The 19,807-nt window shown below is 36.7% G+C and overlaps 1 protein-coding gene across 1 annotated transcript in view; it reads right to left on the bottom strand.

Moving 5' to 3' along the window:
* Exoc4 (exocyst complex component 4) overlaps window positions 1-19,807 on the bottom strand; it is a 755,612-nt gene that overhangs the window by 536,619 nt on the left and 199,186 nt on the right. Inside the window, exons 8-9 of the mRNA XM_059257532.1 lie at window positions 11,571-11,716; window positions 7,887-7,975 (exon numbers count right to left, since the gene is read on the bottom strand). Of these exons, the coding sequence (XP_059113515.1) occupies window positions 7,887-7,975; window positions 11,571-11,716 (235 nt within the window). The remainder of the gene's footprint in view (window positions 1-7,886; window positions 7,976-11,570; window positions 11,717-19,807) is intronic.

Here is a 19,807-nt window from a genome sequence, read left to right as displayed (position 1 = left end):
TCAGACTTAAACAACAGAAGAATTCTACACCAAAAATCAATCCTGGAAAGAAATAGCCAGTGAATTCTGAAATACTTTCTAAGACTAAATTCTACTATTTCATTTTCTAGACATTGAACTACCTGCATGCTAATACCAATTTCTTTTGAATTTTGTTAATAGGTTACTTCATAAGGTAATTTCTCCCTTATATAAACTTTATTTTGAAAATATAAAATGGTCCTATGAGTTGTCTCCTATTAGACAACCATAAGCTTGCTATTGACCATTCTCGTGAATTTCTAGTAAATACTGTGGTCACTATCTGCCATAATGGTTATGGTCTTTTCTATTTTCTAAAAATGCTCACCTCAGTATGAACTGCCCTAAATAAACTACATAAGTCTAAGAAGCTAAAGGCAGGCATGAGATGGTGCACACTATAATCCCAACCTGCAGGCAGTAGACACACAACAATCCAAAATTCAAGGCTAGTGTGGGCTACATATACCACATTCAACACCGAAAATAATACCTAAGAAAATTAGATTAAAGTAGTTGTTTTGATCTTTTTTTAAAAAGCTATGCCGGGCGGTGGTGGCGCACGCCTTTAATCCCAGCACTCAGGAGGCAGAGGCAGGCGGATTTCTGTGAGTTCGAGGCCAGCCTGGGCTACCAAGTGAGTCCCAGGAAAGGCGCAAAGCTACACAGAGAAACCCTGTCTCGAAACTGCCCCCCTAAAATAAATAAATAAATAGATAGATAGATAGATAGATAGATAGATAGATAGATAGATAAATAAGCTATAAAGCAAGACCATATTAGAATTTATTATTTTTTATATAATTGCTTTTAAAAAAGAGCCATTGAAGAATGGTATAAATGCATTTTTATGGCTTTAAACTCAAATACATTAACAACATCTCCACTTCTCCTATAAATCAATGAATAAAGGAATATAATGGAATATTTTTAGTAAGGCTCTTCATAATGAATGAAGTTCTTATAGTAAGTGAAGTTATTGACATCACTTTGTGATGACTGTCTTATACCTTCTAGATTCATTTTCTCAGGAATTCCAGTCTCCTTCACATGGCTCAGCTAACCCCCACCCCCACTTCCATGTAAATAGGAAACCATAGGAACCCAGAGCCTTTCAAAAAAAATTGATTTTAGAAATTAAATTCAAAACTGCCAAGAATTTTTAAATAAAATAATTTTCTCTATCATATATGGAGGCTAACACATTAGATAAACCTAATAAAAAATTCAAAATAAAATGTTTGTATTTCCTAAATGATTTCACATAGTGCATTAAGTCTATTCATAACAGGAGGAAAGTGTATTTATTACTTCTTAGAAACATATGAAGAAATTAGCATTTATAAAAATTCTATTAAAAGTTCATTATTCGACAAATCTTACCATAATAAGTAAGTTAAAATCACTCTTTTTAAAAGCAAGGATATAAATATACAAAAGGGAATCCATTTTTACAGAATATTAAGGCTAAAACAGAAAAGTTAATATAAAAGATTAAAGTTATTTTGAAATAATTATATGCAATTTTCAAAAGAAAAAAGTACTTCTTTTCATGTGTTCTACATATTGTTACAGTTATTAACAAAGTCATTAAGTAAAATTTAAAAGACTGCAAAGAAATCCCTAATCAAATTTCAGGATATGAAGTTCTACAAGTGATTCTTGTATTTAAGAACACAGAACAAATGTGCAGTATGAATATAAAATCATTGCACTAAATACCATACCTTACTCCATTCAAAATGTCCCTGAAAACGTGCACATAAATGATATCTTGCAAAATGCTCCACTATAGAGCAGCTTGCAGCTTCAGAGACTGCTGTTAAAAATCCTTCTCTAAAGAGGATAATCACCTCATGGTTAATGGATGTCAAATGTTGTCTTAACTGAAGGCAAGGCAACCACAAATACATTAATTATATACAAGGTCATTAAGCATTCACAACTTCAGTCATCAACAACCCCTCAGAGATAAAATAATAATAATAATAATAATAATAATAATAATAATAATAATCAGGAAGTTCAGGTCAGCCAAAGAGCTCAGTTGTCCCTGATACTAGTACTTCCATATTTACTATGTAGAGCAAAGCCTCTTAGGAAAGCCAATTCTAAAGCAGTGGAAGCTTTGCAGAGTCTTATAATGTCACAACTAAAGAAACGCCACTCATTAAATTGACAGGAATAAAGCTGGCACTCCAAAGGTAAGATCACTGAGCACAAACAGGAAGCTAAGTAGCCCTTAGACAAAAAGGAAACTAATCAAAACAGCATATATTTCTACTTGAATCAATGGCCATAAAACTCTACCCATTCATTATCTTGAAAACTAAGGGAAGATAAATCACAGGATTCTGAATATGGTTTATTAAACCTTTTACTAAAATTTCTCAAATAGGTTATAACGTATGCCCACCAGCAAGGAAATAAAGATAAAGACTTTCTTCACTATAATGTATACATATCTGTAGGCAGAAAATAAAAAAAGTACACACGCGTGCGTGCATGCACACACACACACACACACACACACACACACACACACACACAATTGTGTATGCGTGTGTATGGCAAATACGTGTTCCATATCACAAGTTCTCATCCTATATTTTAAAGAGCCTAATTTAATCCAAGCTTTATCCTAGGCCTTGCAGTGCAACAATAAATGGTGAGATTTCAGGTCTGGGTGGAAGATGGTATAGACTAACAAGTTAAAAGTAAACAAGACATGCCGAAGAAGAGTGTCAGGACAGAAATTCTTTAATGTTGTGCTCAATAGTGATACGATGAGGGGCAGGAGGCTGGAGATCAGGGAACTGGAATGCAATGGACAGGAGACACAGATATAGCGGTCTACTATTCCTAGGCACTAGGCCGAGCCTTGACTGGACTGATAAAAATTCAGGAGAGTTACAGAGTGAGCAAAGAAGAAATCCCAGGACCAAACACTGAAAAAACAAGTTCTTGAGAATCCTCACAAAAGCATGAGGAGTCAAAACAGCAAAGAGAATTTGAACGAGAAAGTGGGACAAAAGCAGAAGAACGAACACAGGAGTCTGCCATGATGCAAGTCACTGTGACCTGAAGGAGCATCATCTCAATGGACTAGAGTGGAGAGTCTAAGAATTGTGAGGCAGAATCAACCCTCCCTTAGTGTTAACACTTCAAGCACTACTTTAATTTAAAGTGATATTATTCTAATTTTCCCACAATATAAACTTCTAACTTAATAGTTCTAGCACCTGCATTAGTGACCAGAATTTGAGAGAGCTGTTACTTGTTATGTCAGAAAATGAGACCCAGTTGAAGTGATTAAAGCAAGCTATTTGCTCATGAGTAGCAGTATTTTGATTTTCTCAACACTCACAAGGTAATGTGTTCACCAATTATAGTATTCTGCACATTAACACATTTTTAAAAAGCTATGTTCCAGCTAAACATTCATTAAAACTAAGATCCATCTTTCCCTACAACAATGCTGTCTAAGCAGTACAACGAAGCAGTAGAGAGGCTCAGAACAACAGGAAACCAATGATTAACGCAGACACATACACAAGTAGATTCCACCTGTTATCTCACACACTTTGAAGTAGCACCCCCACCTCTTCAGTCCCGACTGCCAACGGCAGGCTATATAATGAACCATCTGTACCTTAACAGTAAGAGCCAATTGAGATGGGCTGATAGTACCAAAGAAATCTCATTTTTAAATTCATTTTCCCCCTAGTGCACTGTTAGTCTGAGTAGCATTTTTAATTGCATGATAAATCAAACATGTTGGCAAGAACTTAACTTTATAAAACTTGAGCTTTTAAATGTCACTTTGATGGTCATTATGGTGATTTCGTTGCTGCTCCCCTGCAACAGAGGGAAGCTGACCTCATGAACCAACAAACCACTGGGAGGAAAAGCCTGAAGCTATGTGGCTTTAACAAAGAGACAGAAATCTTAGTCTCTTATGATTTGGCTGAACTATTCAATTAAGCTTTTTCAAGGGTGAGCTGTGGTCCTTGGAACAGTCATATTAGTGAATAACTGAATAGAAACAGGCATTCTTAGATAGAATAGGTGTGATTTCTTTTTTTCTTACTGAAATATTAAAAGCACACATCAGAGAAACTTCTGTTCTGGAACCAAACATCATCAAACCTTTACAAGAGCTAGTCAGTTGATCCATGTCCTTACCAAGCACATAAGGTGACAGTACTTTTTACACAACAGTACTTTTTAATGGCTATCATGAACATGATACATTTGCTAACCTTTTCTCTCTCAAGTCAAAGATATTCCTAAAATCATGCTGAACACACTTAGTACAACAGACTTCTGCTAGAAAGTCCCTATTTCATTGAACATTTTAAAGGATGAGAAAGTTAGATTACAGTGATTCTTCCATTTCCTATCTTGTAACTTACTTATTTCTTTTTCCTCCTACTTATATACAGCAGTTTCCTCGTGGGTCTGGCAGCTGAAGAGCAACTTTTCTACTTAATAAAGCTTATGTGTAAGGTAACCACAGAGAAGAAAAACTCATGCAGGGTCCCTCCTCCTTAAACTTAAAAAGGCATATAAACATCCCTGAGAGCTGAAGACTGTCAATGGCCACACCTCCTGTTAGGGTACTTCCTCCCACCAAGGTGATCTCTCTATCACACTTTACCTGGCCTCATTCATTTGTCACAGCCAGCCAGTGTTTAGGGTACATCTGCCCTAACAAGTGTTGTAAGAAGCACCAGAAATAAATGGCATGCCACTCATGGAGCTTACAGCGTTGTCATAAACTCTGGCAGGTAAGCACTGGTACATGCTGTACTATGGGAAGCACTCACAAAGAGAACATGAAAGAAAGATGTGGCAGTGAAGCACCAAACAGCAGGGTCACAACCCAGGAGTCTGAAGAAGACTGGGGAGTGGAGCGGAAGGCAAGGAAGCTCACTAGAATGAATGAGTGAGAACAAAGGTTAACTCAGAAGTCAAGTCAGACTTAGCCTACAAAAGATGACACAGAAAAAACAGAAGCTCTGTGTGTGTGTGTGTGTGTGTGTGTGTGTGTGTGTGTGTGAGTGTGTGTGTGTGTGTGTGTGTGTGTGTGTGTGTGTGTGAGAGAGAGAGAGAGAGAGAGAGAGAGAGAGAGAGAGAGAGAGAGAGAGAGAACTGATTAAAGCCAAATTTTCCCAACCTCTTCACAGAGCAGGTATTATTTCTATCACCATCAAGAAAAAACAAAAGCAAACAGGTGGTGGAGAGCTAAATTTTGGATATAGGCATCTAGGCCCAGGACTAGCTAGCTACTCTGGATTGCCTGATATTCTGCTTCTCAAGAGATCATGGACCACAGAGGGCGACTGAGGAATCACTCCACAAGGCTACAACATAGAAGTCTTCCTATTCTTACTGTCTAAGAAATAGCACATGGCACTAGTCACTGATCATACTAATATTGACTAATAATATTTGAACCTGAGTGACAGATAGGTGCACTGCTGTCCCATTCATTACTGCTATGATCCAGGGATGGTGTTAGCAGAGGAGACTGCTGAGGACAGAGATCCTACACATGCTCTATAATTTCTACTCAATTTTGGAGTGACCTTAAAACTGCCCTTTGAAATATTTATTTTTTTTAAAAATGAAATGATTGGGAATTAACTTTGGAGGGGGACTTGTTATTGTTAAAAGAGTTTAATGTAAGGTAGATGCAAAAAAATGATGGGGGCAAATTTAAACTATTAAGGAAACACAACAAAACATAGGTCAGTAGGAAGAATGTTACACTAGCCCTCATAACCTACTGCATCCCAAAGGGGCAGCTTACATAGGAACCCAACTCCTACAAACCCATGTGTACTATTACTGTCACATCACTCCACACTTAGTAGTGTTTCCCCTTTTTCCTGAAAAGCAGTTACATTCCAGAGCTGGGGTGAGCATTGTCCTCCACTCCCTGCATGACAGAGGGGTCACTTCTGCTATTGTTCTCAGTCCTATGTACCCTCTAATTCCTCCAAGAAGCACATCAAGATGCATAACACCTTAAGAGTAATTAAATAAATGTCACTATGCAAATCTCATCCTAATACATAGAACATATTCCTAGACTTTTACTTCTGGTTAGTATGCTCTTGGAGCAATTATTGTATGAGATATGAGAGAGCACAGCAAGGTTTTGGAAAAAGCTTACAAGTTAGCAGGTTAGTAATGGAAGTGGAGATGGGATGACTAGGCAACAGTCTTAAAACCCAGAAAGGCTGACTGGTTACTACATAGTGTTCTAAGGAAGACCTATGATGAGTCTGGTCAACTAAGTAACTGTGTAAGCTAGTCACAGCAGAATAATCAAAGTAGTTCAGTGCATCGAAGACTGTAAAAGTCTTCATATCCATCTCTCTTAAAGTCCAGAGTTCTAAAGTAATCATTCTATTCTCTTAACTCCTCTAGCAATTCTATTCATGTAATCTGCCTAGTTGTTAGTACATATATTCCCATACTATTGTTGAGGTGTTTGTTTAGGGTATATGTATGGTCATCCCCATAGATAACAATACCAAGAGACGTTCAAATGTCTTATATAAAATGATATAGGTTCTATACACATGACTTACAAACATCCACTATTGCTACTTTAAATTATCTTTATTTGGGCTGGAGAGATGGCTCAGAGGTTAAGAGCACTGACTGTTCTTCCAGAGGTCCTGAGTTCAATTCCCAGCAACCACATAGTGGCTCACAACCATCTGTAATGAGTTCTGGTGCCCTCTTCTAGCATGCAGGAATACATGCAAACAGAACACTGTAAACATAATAAATAAATTTAAAAAATTATCTTTATTTTATAATGCCTAATATAATACAAATGCTATAGAAATAGCTGTCCTACTGTAGCATTTAGGCCATGACAATACAGCCATATACATGTTCAGTATAGATGCTTGGTCATTAGGGAGTGGTGCTATCTGACAGAGATTAGGAGGTGTGGCTTGTTGAAGTAGGTGTGTGTCACTGAGGGTGGGTTTTGGGATTTCAGATGCTCAAGTCAAGCCCAGTGTCTGTCTCTCTCTCCTCTCTCTCTCTCTCTCTCTCTCTCTCTCTCTCTCTCTCCTGGCTGACTGCTGATCCAGATGTAGAACTCTCAGTTCCTTCTCCAGCATCATGTCTGCCTGTGCACTTCCATGCTTCCAACAATGACGATAATGGACTAAGTCTCTGAACCTGCAAGCCAGCCCCAAATAAATGTTTTCCTTTATAAGAGTTACTGTGGCCATGGTGTCTCTTCACAGCAACAGAAACCCTAACAAAAACCTAAGATAGTATCTATTTTTGTCACTAAAGGAAATGTCATCACCTCAGTTTTTATTTTATTTATATTATAATTTATTTTCAAAGTATTTTCCTCTCCAAAATAAAACTCTTCAGTAACCACAAATGGGTGTTAAATGGCTTATTATCAATTTACAATGCTTAAACCACACTATCCAGAAGCATCCATGGGCTCTTTACCTGACAGAGGCTGAGCTTCCCCTTTCTACCTGCCATACTCCAGAAGGCTTCAAAAACAATAAGCAAATAGAAACCCCAGTGGCCACCATAAATGACTAGCATCCTACTGAACTATAACTGGACTCAAGCTGGCCTCATCTCCTCTGCTTAGAATTCCTACCTCAACAGCAATGCATTCTTTGTAGGGACAGTACTAGTTTTAGAAGCCCCATATCAGATGTTGTGGAATGACATTGGAAAAGGATTACCAATTCATTAAAATTTATCTTAGAAGAACTTTGCGAATGTTGAACACAAACTCATATGTTATACACATTGCAGACTGCCCTCCAGAAAACTGATTTTTCTAGAGAAGTCCAATTGCCTACCTTGAAGTTCTCCACTCCGACTATAGAGTTCCCTTCTCTGTTCTCGCAGATAGGCGCTCATGCTGATAGCATGGGAGGATGATTCGAACCTACAATGCAATACACAGTACCACATGGTTAAGCCACAAAATGGCATCTAACTAAGTATTCCCAAAAATATTCTACTCTGTTGTATTCTGGTATGTATAACATATCCTGGTATATAACAATTATAATTATGGCTTTTTTGGCTATACCATAATAAAGCCAGGGACAGCTGCTCAAATCTTGGTTTATTTACAATAGTCCTGCTACTGTCCTCTACAGTAGTATTTGAACCTTGTCCTCATTGCGCATGTCACAAAGAATAATCGTGATCCACTTCCACTTCCTTTTACCTTCAGATCATCACTACTGTCGTTGTTGTCATCGTCATCCTCTGCCAGGATGCCTAGATATACAGCAACAAGTGTACTCTGTAAAGTCTTCTAATTATGATATTACCCAAATCAAAACCCATCGTTGACTACTGGCTGCCTCAGCAGATATATTGGCTCTTCAGAGCAGTTCTCTTCCTAAATCGTTGAGTTAACAGACAAGGGGATAGGAGCTTCTACAAATGAACAGTGACATCAAAAAAGCAAGACATCATCGGTCTCTTTCTAAATATTCTAAAAACACTGTTTCCAAATGGCTTCTAGTTTTTGTCCTGTGACATAGCACCATATAAAATATTCTCCAGGAATTGTTTACTAAGGTCAGCAACATAGGAAACAGACTTGTGGTAAAGAATGGGTCTCTAAAAGCTAAAACAAGGAACACAAAACAAATTAGTCATAAAGAATAGCTTACAGGTAAGAATAAAACCAAGTAAAATTATGACTCTATCAAATAGCAAATCTTTTGATGAATAGCAGATTCCATTTTAAATCTGAGACTTTCAAAAACAGGATAAGAAGCTGACAAAAAAGAAATCCTTCTAAGAGTTTTGCCACTGAAGGGCAACAACATAGGGAGAGAGTAACAGAGTCCATGGGATCAGTAACTAGCAACAAAAAAGGAGCATCATTTTCTTAATCATGTCTCTTTTATCCAGTCCTTGACAAGGAAGATGAATACCAAGACGAGTATCAGCCTGTGAAGGAAATACTTCAGTTACTTGATCTACTCTCTGCACCCTACCAGGAACTAAGAGGCACAAAGAGCCGGAAGGAAGGCAAAGTGTGCAGTACTTAAAAAGTGCCACCTGCCAGTCAAGTACAGAAAAGAAGCCACTGACCTCCGAAAAGCATGCTGACAGCTATTGATCAGAAATGGCAAAGGAAAAAACAAACTCTCCAGCAAATACTAAAGAAGCACACATTGTACAATAAGAGAGAACTTACACACAATTAACCTTGGCTAAGGGCAATTAAGGAGGGTAATAAAGTCCTTCACAGATCCGATAGAAACAGATTACAGCTCTCCACAATCTGAGTCCTTTATGACTTGACAGACTTGCTATTCACTTGCAACAAGTCACAGATTGAGATAATTTTATACTAAAAGAGGCATGAGAGACTCTTCAGTCTCACCTCCTCATTTTATAGCCAAAGGCACTGAGGCATGCTCAGACATGAGATCTACTCAGGCCTGCATGGCTAATTAACAGTGGAACCATGTTAAAAGTAAGCAGATCTGTATAACTGTCCATTTCTAGGACAAGGATGAGTTTTATTACTGACCAATAATATTAAATGCATAACAATTAATTAAGTTTTTTTCATGTCTAACAATTAGGGGTTTCCCTTCCCCCCACCCCCACCACTATACCACAATATAGCCAATGCTAAATGACTGAATGTGTTTGTACGGTCTGAGGCTGAAATGGTTATGACTGAGAGTATGACCTGTTAGAACCCCAAAGCCTGCTTTCTGCAATGAGCTTAGAAGGGTGTACTGATTAGTGTTTATTGTCAACAAGACACCAACCTGGAGAAAGAGAATGGTAATGGAGAAGAGCCTTGATCAGATGGGCCTGTGGAGCATTTTCTTGAGTGCTAATTGGTTTAGGAGGGCCCAGCCCACTATGGGCATTGCCATGCCTAGCCAAGTAGGCCTACACTGTATTAAAAAGATGGCTGAGAAACTCACCGGGAGAGACCAAATCAGTAAGCAGTGTTATCCTGTTCTTCCATAGTTCCTGCTTCAGTCTCTGCCCTATCTTTTCAATAATGTACTCATGTGGAAGTTGAAGCCAAATAAGCCCTCTTCTCCCAAATCTTCTTTTTGGTCTTAGTGTTCATCACAAAAAGAGAAAGTATATAGATCAAAGGGTAAATGGAGCTTTCAAAGAAAGAAGGGCTAGGGAGGAAGGAGAAAGAGAAAGAAACAGATTGAGTGGCATAAGAAAAGAAAAGTTATATGCTTCCAAAACAGGAGTACAAGGCTGAAGAGAGAAAAGGGCACTGAAATGACTTAAGCATAGGGAGGAAGGATGTATACATACATAATATATACATACATACACATATGTATACATGCATATATGTTTTATGGCTTTTGAAGTTATAATTTATAATCAAGTTGAAAGATTAAGCAAATTTCAAAAGTTTAAAAATTAAGTAAAAAGTATGAAATAAAATATATACAATGTGCTTATTTCTTTAATCTTTTTTTTTCCCTTTTGCAAATAAAATTGTGTGATGGTTTATGAAGATCACCATTCAAATTCAGGGATGAGAACAGAATATGGATATAGCTAAACTCAGGCCATAAGCAAACTGGCCCTTGGCAACTGTAGTTCATGTGTTGTTTTTAATGTCCTTATTTGAGCATCTCTGGGAAAAACAAACATTGTCTCTACAGGCTACTGTGATTTGTTACATTGTGATAGGCTTTTTAATTTCAACCAGCTGGAGACGGGTACTGGATTCCAGAGTGAGAGTCTTCTCCTTGTTTGTATCCTCACTACCACTTGTTAGCTGTTACTTTACATAATTTACTTAATTTCTCCATACATCAGTTTTTGTCTGTGAGGACTTTAATATTTATAGCACTAAGTAAGGAATAAAGTTTGATATTGTTGCTACAGTTGCTAAAATTTTGTTAATTCCGAATTAAACTGCTTAATTGGAACAATTTTGATACATCAATGTGTAAAATCTTGTACATAGAAAGCATTCTATCAGCACCACCTAGTATTATCAACATCAGTCTTAACTTACAAACTATTAGCTATTGCCAAGAAACAGATACTCTGAGCACATGGCTGTAGAGTTCACTAACATGGTAATTAGAAAAAAATTAAAACCTTTTGGATTGCCCCATTATTAAGGATCTAACCACATAAAGCCCAATAGTGCATAACTTTATTAACAAAGGTTAATTCTTGGCACTTGGGGCTTTTTCAAGGATGACATATTTCATTTCCTATAAAATTCTTCAGAAACACCTGGGAAGTTTCACTTTCCTTAATCTTGTATAAAACTCTCCAGAGCCAAGCTTGAAAAATGTACTCAGTTATAGATAGTCCAACAGTCATTCTGAAACAGCCACTCCACCGCACAGAAGGCAACAGAAAACAAAACAGGATATGCTCCCTTACTACAAACTGCTTCAAAGCAGCTTCAGCTAGGAAGTGTGTGGCTGTGGATGACATAGAAACCCTCCTGCTCAGAGCTGACTCTCCACAGCTTGCTGTCTCTCTGATACTGGTATACTTACTTGAAAAGAGAATTCTTTGGCCTTTGTGGTTTCTTCTTGGCAAAAAAGGCTGCGAACTCCCGTCCAGTGCTGGCATAGCTTAGTTGAGCTGATGGTTCTGATGCAGTACGTGTGTTTTTCATATCCAAGTACTCAGTCAACAGCATCTGTACAATTAGATGAGCAGTTGAATTTACACATGTGCTAATGTACAAATACAATTCTAAAGCCTCATCCCAGACTTCCAGAATATATTAACCTAGATATTCATTCTCCTAGTCAGAGATATAAGGAAAGCTCTATTACAGCTATAAAATCATATACTTGTTAGTAATTCACAAGGAACAGGAGGTTGTGAGCATTGGAACATGCCAAGTAGCATGCTGAGTGAATTAGTAAAAATTCTTCTTTACTCAGCATTTAATCCTCATTATTCCAAAGAACAGCAGCATTAGCAGCAATGGCCTAATATTTAGTGAGGGCTTACTGTGCTCTAGGCAAGGTACTAATCTATTTAGATGTATTAGGTTGTGGGGTTCAGAGAGGTTCCGGAGTTGCAAAGTAGTCCCTGGTGGACTAATGCCAGAGTCCACGCTGTGACCCTTCATTCTGCCAGCACTGTAGATAAGCATGCCAGCAAACCTATCAAGAAATGTCTAGGAAGTGGGGCTAAGAAGTGAGATGCTCCCAACCTGCAAAGACTTACTATAACTGCTATTCACCTTAAAAAGAGGAAAAGAGCAACTGTTTTTGTGATCAACTACTTCCAACAGGTATGCCTTATAAAATTCACCATAGAGCCACAATGTAAACACATTCATTAAAAAAATAAAAACTTGGAACAGAAAGCACAATAGTTCCTAAGAATACCTAATAAAGATAAAGCAGTTAAACTCATTTTTATCTTAGAAAAACCACCCATGAGTCAAGGAATTGTTTTTCAGAGACTCAAGGCCTCATCTAACTATTTACTCACTCACTGAACATTAAACTCTATTTTAAATATCATCATCGAAAAAGCATTTCTGAAGTCAAATGAGCATTACTTAGTAAGTTTGAAGATGATGAAGCTTCTTCCACAAACACACACACACACACACACACACACACACACACACACACACACACACACTACTCAATACTTGAACATCTGAAATTTTTTAAATATTAGCATTCTTTTGAGTCTCAAATCTATGAAGTCTGAATTTCTATTTTGTACTTGAAGAAGTGGAACTAGTGATAGGTCTTAAAATTGCAAAGGGACCAATTTCAACCTGGATTGAGTAACTTTAAATCCTGCATTCATGACTAGGATGCTCAGCAGTGCTGCACAATCAAACTCTTTTTAAGAACAGTCCTACAGGTAGCAATAGCTTCTGTATAATAAAAATGGTACAGAAAAACCATAAAATATTCTAACAGGATGGGAAAATGCTGTACTTATGTGACCATTGGCGTATTATCCAGTAGGTCCATGAAATAATATAGCAACAAATATCACCTCTGATAAAGATCACTGAACTATTTGGTATCAGGAAGACACTGAGTTGAGTCTCTATGGAGAGCTCAACTGAGGAACTTGATCAAGCTGTAGATTGTGATAGCTGCTAGTAAGATATTCAGCTATCTGTGATCAAAAGAAAGCTAGAAAACTCAAAAATTATTTAAAAGTCATACAGCATAGAAAGGTTTGTTACCAACTTACTATGTCAATCAAGCTTTGGCCTTAATACCAATAAAACAGAGAATGTCTCCTGCTAAAACAAAGTTACACTAAACCAAGTAATTCTTGTAAGGCACTTAATGTCCCAGTATTCAATAACTGGCCTGAACGATAAATCACTGACCAAGGAGGCATAACTAACAGGCATTCCCCAAACCCAGGTATCTTAAGATCAGTGTTCTTTTTCTCCACATCAGTAGCACCCCTGAATTATAGCCTTGCAGCACTGTTCGTTGGGCTATTTCTCTCCACCACTTTATCTCTATCTACAAACAGATCCTACTTCCATCTTCTCAACAAAATTTACCTCCAGTCATTATGTGCTATCTATAATCTTTAATTCGTTTTTGTCTTCAAGTTCCAAAGTTTTAAAAGTAGCCTTCACATCTGTTGTTTCCTTTGCCATGATATGGTTTACTGCTGATGTCTCTCACAAATTATATTCTCATGTGTATGAGTGTATGCTTGACATTACTTAGTACAGTCATATTTCACTGGAAGAAACAACTTTGCCAAAACTTAAATCATTTTCAGATACAAATAGCTATTCCTTCTGCTGCCTTTTTATTTTTACAGACTTTTTTATCACCTGTCTCTGGGTTTAAATGCCGGACTGCTTTAATAATTTTTAATTATAATATAATTAAATAATTTTCACCTTCCCTTTCCTCCCTCTAACATTTCCTAGGCACCCCCATGTTCTCTATATGAATTTGAATATTATATAATGATATATATTCCTGAATCTTCAAATACAACCTGTTCAATCAATATTATGTTAGCTGTGTGTATATGTGTGTATGTATATGTATATGCATAGTATGTGTGTGTGCACACACACGAGTGTGATTATAGAGCTGATAATTAGACCTACCCAACTACCCAGGGCTAGTAAAATCACGAATCTCAAAGGAGAACCTACAACCACTATTTACTAAAGCAGCATAATCCCTAACTACATTCTGAATACTTATCCTTTTTTCCCACTAAAAAGTGTAGTTCTCATCTCTCATCACAGAAATTTCTCTTTGCAACAAATGGGGATCATTACAGAAAGCCATAACTGATCCAAATGTAGAGAACAAGAGATTGATTGTGTGATGCCCAGCCCCAACTGATACATCTAAAATGCAGTTCCTGCACCTTGAACTGTCTTTTGATACACTCTCACATGCTTTCATCTATTAATGAGTCTGTCTTATCTCTTTATTTGTTTACCCATTCCTGTCTCCTCTGACAGCTTAGTTCATCAATTCTCTCCTTCTCTTACCATTCCAGTACTGCCAAACATAACTGACAGATCATCCAACAATCTGGCTTCAAAATACATTTCCTTTGAATTGTACTTTATTCCCCCAGTCTACTTATTTCACTTCCAGTCATGTCTACCTACTTCAATTCTTCCCTGGATATATACGTGCCTTACTGTTTCTGGAATCCTAGTCTAGATCACCCTGGCTCTAATCAACAAATACTTCCGAGAGTAGTGCCAATGTATTCTCTTTGGCAACTCCTTTTCAGGAGACTCTCAGTCAGCTAATCCCTTTTCTGAATCCCAAAAGCACCATGTTCCACATTGTTAAGTAAGTAGCCACCAAAAATTCCTTAATATTGTTAGCCCTTAATTTATATGGCTCTTAAAGCATTATATTTCTTTATTTCTACTATAGACTCATGCAACAAACAGCACTATTTATACATTGAATTTAGGTATAAAAAAATAGTAATACATAGGCTGCTATACATGAGCTGAAAAGTAAGAAGCATCCACAGTGTACAAAGCAGTCCTCAATACACAAATCTATAAGACAAGTAAAATCCAAAAGGAACAGGCATGATCTGAACCACAGGCTAAATGGCTGTGGCATTAGTTTGCTCCATTGTGTTTTACTGTGTTTCCAATCCCATTTATTGTATGTATATATGTGTATGTAGATATAGATATAGATACACATATTGTGTATGTGAACTAGCTAGAAACCAGACTGATTTAAACCAAATAACATTTTCTTTTGATCACAAAATCAGGAAAGGTACATTTTTAAATATCTCAAAAAAGAATATCTAACTTTTAATCCCAGCAGATGCCTGGAAAGTAAAACGTAACTAGTAGCATGGAATACAGCTCATTGGCAGAATGTGTCCAATCCCAAGCATCAAAAATTAAAATGAAATAATAAAATTATAGAATTTCCTGATGATTCTGTATCTTGGTAGGCAATGAATTGTTTATTCTAAATTGCACATACATACTTAAAGTTCATACCCATAAATCCAAATTTCTATTTTATCAAAGCCATATGAGATCAGAACATATAAGATCTGGAACAAAGATCATTACATTTAACATAAAATGCATCCATCCAACAAAATCAATACAAGATAATCCCACAATTCCTCAGGTTCCAGACCCCTTCTTACTTCAGGTACTAATATCCTTTGTACTTTTAAATAGCAATAATAACTTTTTATTGATCTAGAATTCAAAAGCAAAGTGGAAGTTTATGGGTATTTTGCATTTAACTTATAAGGCTTTAATGTGTCAAACTGAAGAGAACAAACACAAAGACACAGTTGGAAAGAACATTGAAATCTATATATCTTCAAATGATACCATGACTCTCTATATTTTTTAAAGCCCTGGAATGCTGAGTGGCTCCCTCCACAAAGCAAAGATACACACAGTTGTAAAGAATATAGAATTTAAGCTGGGCACGCCTTTAATTCCAGCACACAGGAGGCAGAGGCAAGCAGATCTCTGTGAGTTCAAGGCCAGCCTGGTCTACAGAGTGAGATCCAGGACAGGAAAAAATATATAAAATATAATATATATATATATATATATATATATATATATATATTGAAATTAAGGTTGGCAATTCTGCTACTGTACTATCAGCAGTTGCTACAGTGTTGGTTAGGAATCCCATGATGTAAAGGCAGCAGTAAAATTCTGATATTTAAAAATTGCTGAAACATTGGTAATATACTGAATGACTCCTCACTCATCATTTAATCTTATTTATTTAGTGTATTGCCTATGGGAAGTTTGTAGTTATGTATGCACAGTTGTCTAAAAGTAAATATGGAATTTTTAGGCTTAAAATTAATATGACTCCACATACAAGGAGAATGCCTTTCTATGTGTGAAGAAAAAAGGCTTTGACATTTCGGCTTCTTGAGGTGGTATTATCTCCATCTTCTTTTCAGCGTTCTTTGTGCAGTGATCTTTTTACTTAACTTCATTTGATCTTACGACAACAACTAACTGTATTTATCTTGCTATTAAATGTAAGTGCATAGCACCTTGGTGAATATGTAAGATTAGTATTAGTCATCAATAAGTTCACAGTCAAATGGAAGATAATTCCAAAAGAGGATACCCAGCCTTTTTCCTAACATTAGGATGGTGGTAGAAATAAGTATTTCATATTCATATGGTGAGGAAATGAAATATTCAAGAAAATTGTATTTTTAAAAAGCTTTTTGTTTATCTAGCTCATAGTTCAGCCATATATGTACACACTTATTCATATTTTATGTGTATGTATCTACATTGTGTAGCTGTATACATTGAAATAATAAATCTCAATAAAAGGATTGTACAGTGATTCCTGCCTTCCAGGAGATTACTGTCTAGCTTCCCTATGGACCCAACTGTCTCACTCCAGTTAAAACCTACACAGCAGCTGTGTCCTGCAGCGGCCTGTCTTCTTTCTTTTACGTTTTGTTTGTTTTGTTTCGTTTTGTTTTTATGGGCTTTCTTAGCCTTCCCTCTGAGTTCAAGCCAAAGTTTTTCTTTGTAACTGATACCTAACATGGCATCACAAGCATGTAGCTGCTTGCTAGTAGGTTACCTAAATTGAAAGTATGATCTAAAGGGCAGCTCCTCACTGATGTTCCACATTCACAGATGAGCTCCCCAGGGTACAGCTACAGCACCCATGGTGAAACTTCAGGCTTTCTCAGGTACATTAATTTACTCACATCATGGGAGTACCATTTATTAAATTTCTGCTCCAATGCGATAAGTGCTACCCTAATGACCCCAAAGAGTTAATGCATCTTGGAAAAAAGCCAAAATGCTCTCTGGAGACAGTTTATTCAATTAAGTGCCCAAGACCCGGCATTTTCAATTAGCAGTTTAGTTACTAAAGACTCTTTCATATTGGTTATCTGTAACATGTGACTATTGACACACATTAAAAATTGCTTATAATTCATTCAAAATGAGATCTCAAAAATAACAGGCACAGGCATAGATTCAATTAACATTTATTTTTGTATCTACAGAATGCTAGGAACTATGTTAAGTACTGTCCTATTGGGGTTTGAGAGGAACACTGGTAATGAAGTTTAAAGCACTAAGGATATAGCACCTGGATAACGAGATAAAGAGACTCCCTTCTTTAAGGAGTCCACAAAGAAAACCACAATTGGCTCATCCAGAATCACGTTCCTAAGTCCCCTGCTCTGAATATATATATGCTTATTGTCCCACTAAAATGGTCTTACAGGTGCCTATATCCTTCTGTTCCTGTAAGAACCAGTCAGGTCCCACTCTGTGCATAAACTCTTTACTGTACCTTTAAGTTCTTCCAGGATTGCCAGCAACCACCACAGATGTTTTTCCAGACCTGGCATTTAACCATAAACACCTGGATATTGAACTTTTATTCATCACTTAACCTCCTTATATAACTTGATGAGAAGGCACTTTGCCTAAAACCCTGTATTACCAGAATTTCTCACATAAAGCTCAAATACCCTTTCTAAATTATAACTTACACCCAAAAGAAATCACTCATTTCTGGACTTCATATATGCTTGCTTTTTCTAGAAAAATTCTACCTCAAAAATAAAATTTTAGATCTGTAATAGGTATATTATAATTGTATGCTATTTCTACTGAAGTTGTGCATTTATTCAAAACACAAAATTATTTTATTTATCTGCTACAAATAAAGTTGATGATAAATTAAAAGGTTAATCAAATGAGCTACATTGATAGTTTAAATTAGTTTATAGTATATAGAAACTCTAGGATCCCAAAATGGAGAACTGATAATTCTAATGTAAAAATTTAATTATTTTAGATGTTTTTTCATCTAACTTTATTTCATTCAAATACTTCATAAAAATTCCACAGTACAAAAATATATAAAGGTTCGAGTATTCTTTAACAGTAGTTACAGAAATATATTTTTAATTTGCCTCTTTTCATATCTGGACTCATTTTACCTATAATCTCTAAATACTAAAAAAAAAGCAGTGCCCACCCATACATAAAGTACCTTATTAATTGCATGCATTCATCAAAGACACCCTAATTCTGTTACTAAGTGGAGTAAAAACAAACTGTACTTCATAGACAGCATAGGAACCAATATAACCCTTTCCACTTTGAGTGACTTGCCTCCCAACCTGTATGCATCACCACATACCTCAGTCTATAAATTATAGTACATGTGCCTGTACCAACCATCTTTCCTCCTGAACCTATAACTCAAGGGCAATATCTGAAATACTTGAGCTTTAAAATAGATATATACCTGAATTACTTTTCCAATAATTTGTCCAGTGGTGAAATAGTATAAATTGCATGAAGGAGGATGATGAAAGTGATCCTACACACTATGAGACTGTATGTTTGTAAATACAAGTTGAGAATACCACATGGAGGAGGGGCTGGGCTAACATTTATACTTCTGCAGAGCACCACACCTCCACGTAATTAGCCTTGGCACCGATCTCCCACTTTGTAATACACTCATACTAGAAAGCAAGTCAGAAAGAAGGAAAAGATAGCAAACTATTTAAATATAAACCATGTTAACGCCAAAGCAATACAGTACAATTCATGTACCTCATGTTCTCTGCTAATTGCTTAAGACATCCTGCTATAGAGAAGACAGCAACAGTAGCCAGATCCTAGTCTTCTATAAATGCCAGCTCTTAATAACAAACCCCAAAAAGGTCTTAATTGCATTTACCAGGAGCTCATGAACTTTAAAAGTTGTTAATCAGATTTCCATGTAAATGGAATGACGATTAAAGGTTAAGTACAGGTTTCTGAAATTTCAGAAGTTGAGAATATATTGCCCTTCACAAGGGGAGGGGGGAATATCAGCCTTGACAAGAACTAAACATCTTAATTAAACATGCAAAACTACCATGCTTATTTTTGTATGAAGTTCTATTTCCAAATGTCAAAGTTAATCATGTACTTGACTAAAATGTGGGATATTCTCTCTGCCAGAGAAGAACTGCTGTAGTACTCTTTCCTGAGAAGACATCTGCCGGTCTCCAAACCTTCTCGGCTGTCCTCTTGCTCCTGATCAGAGAAGAACTGCTGTTGTATTCTCTCCTGAGCAGACATCTGCTGGTCTCCAAACCTTCTCGGCTGCCCCCTTGCTCCTGATCTTCACCTATGCTACAGGAGACCTGAGAATCGCAGGGAAATGCCATCTACAGCAAGATCTGAATTGCTCTCCATCTGAGAAGTAATCCAAAGCCACAGTTTTTCAATCAATTT

This window comes from Peromyscus eremicus, chromosome 3 (genome assembly GCF_949786415.1).
Source record: "Peromyscus eremicus chromosome 3, PerEre_H2_v1, whole genome shotgun sequence".
Classification (NCBI taxonomy): domain Eukaryota; kingdom Metazoa; phylum Chordata; class Mammalia; order Rodentia; family Cricetidae; genus Peromyscus; species Peromyscus eremicus.
This window is presented reverse-complemented; position numbering and strand designations above follow the sequence as displayed.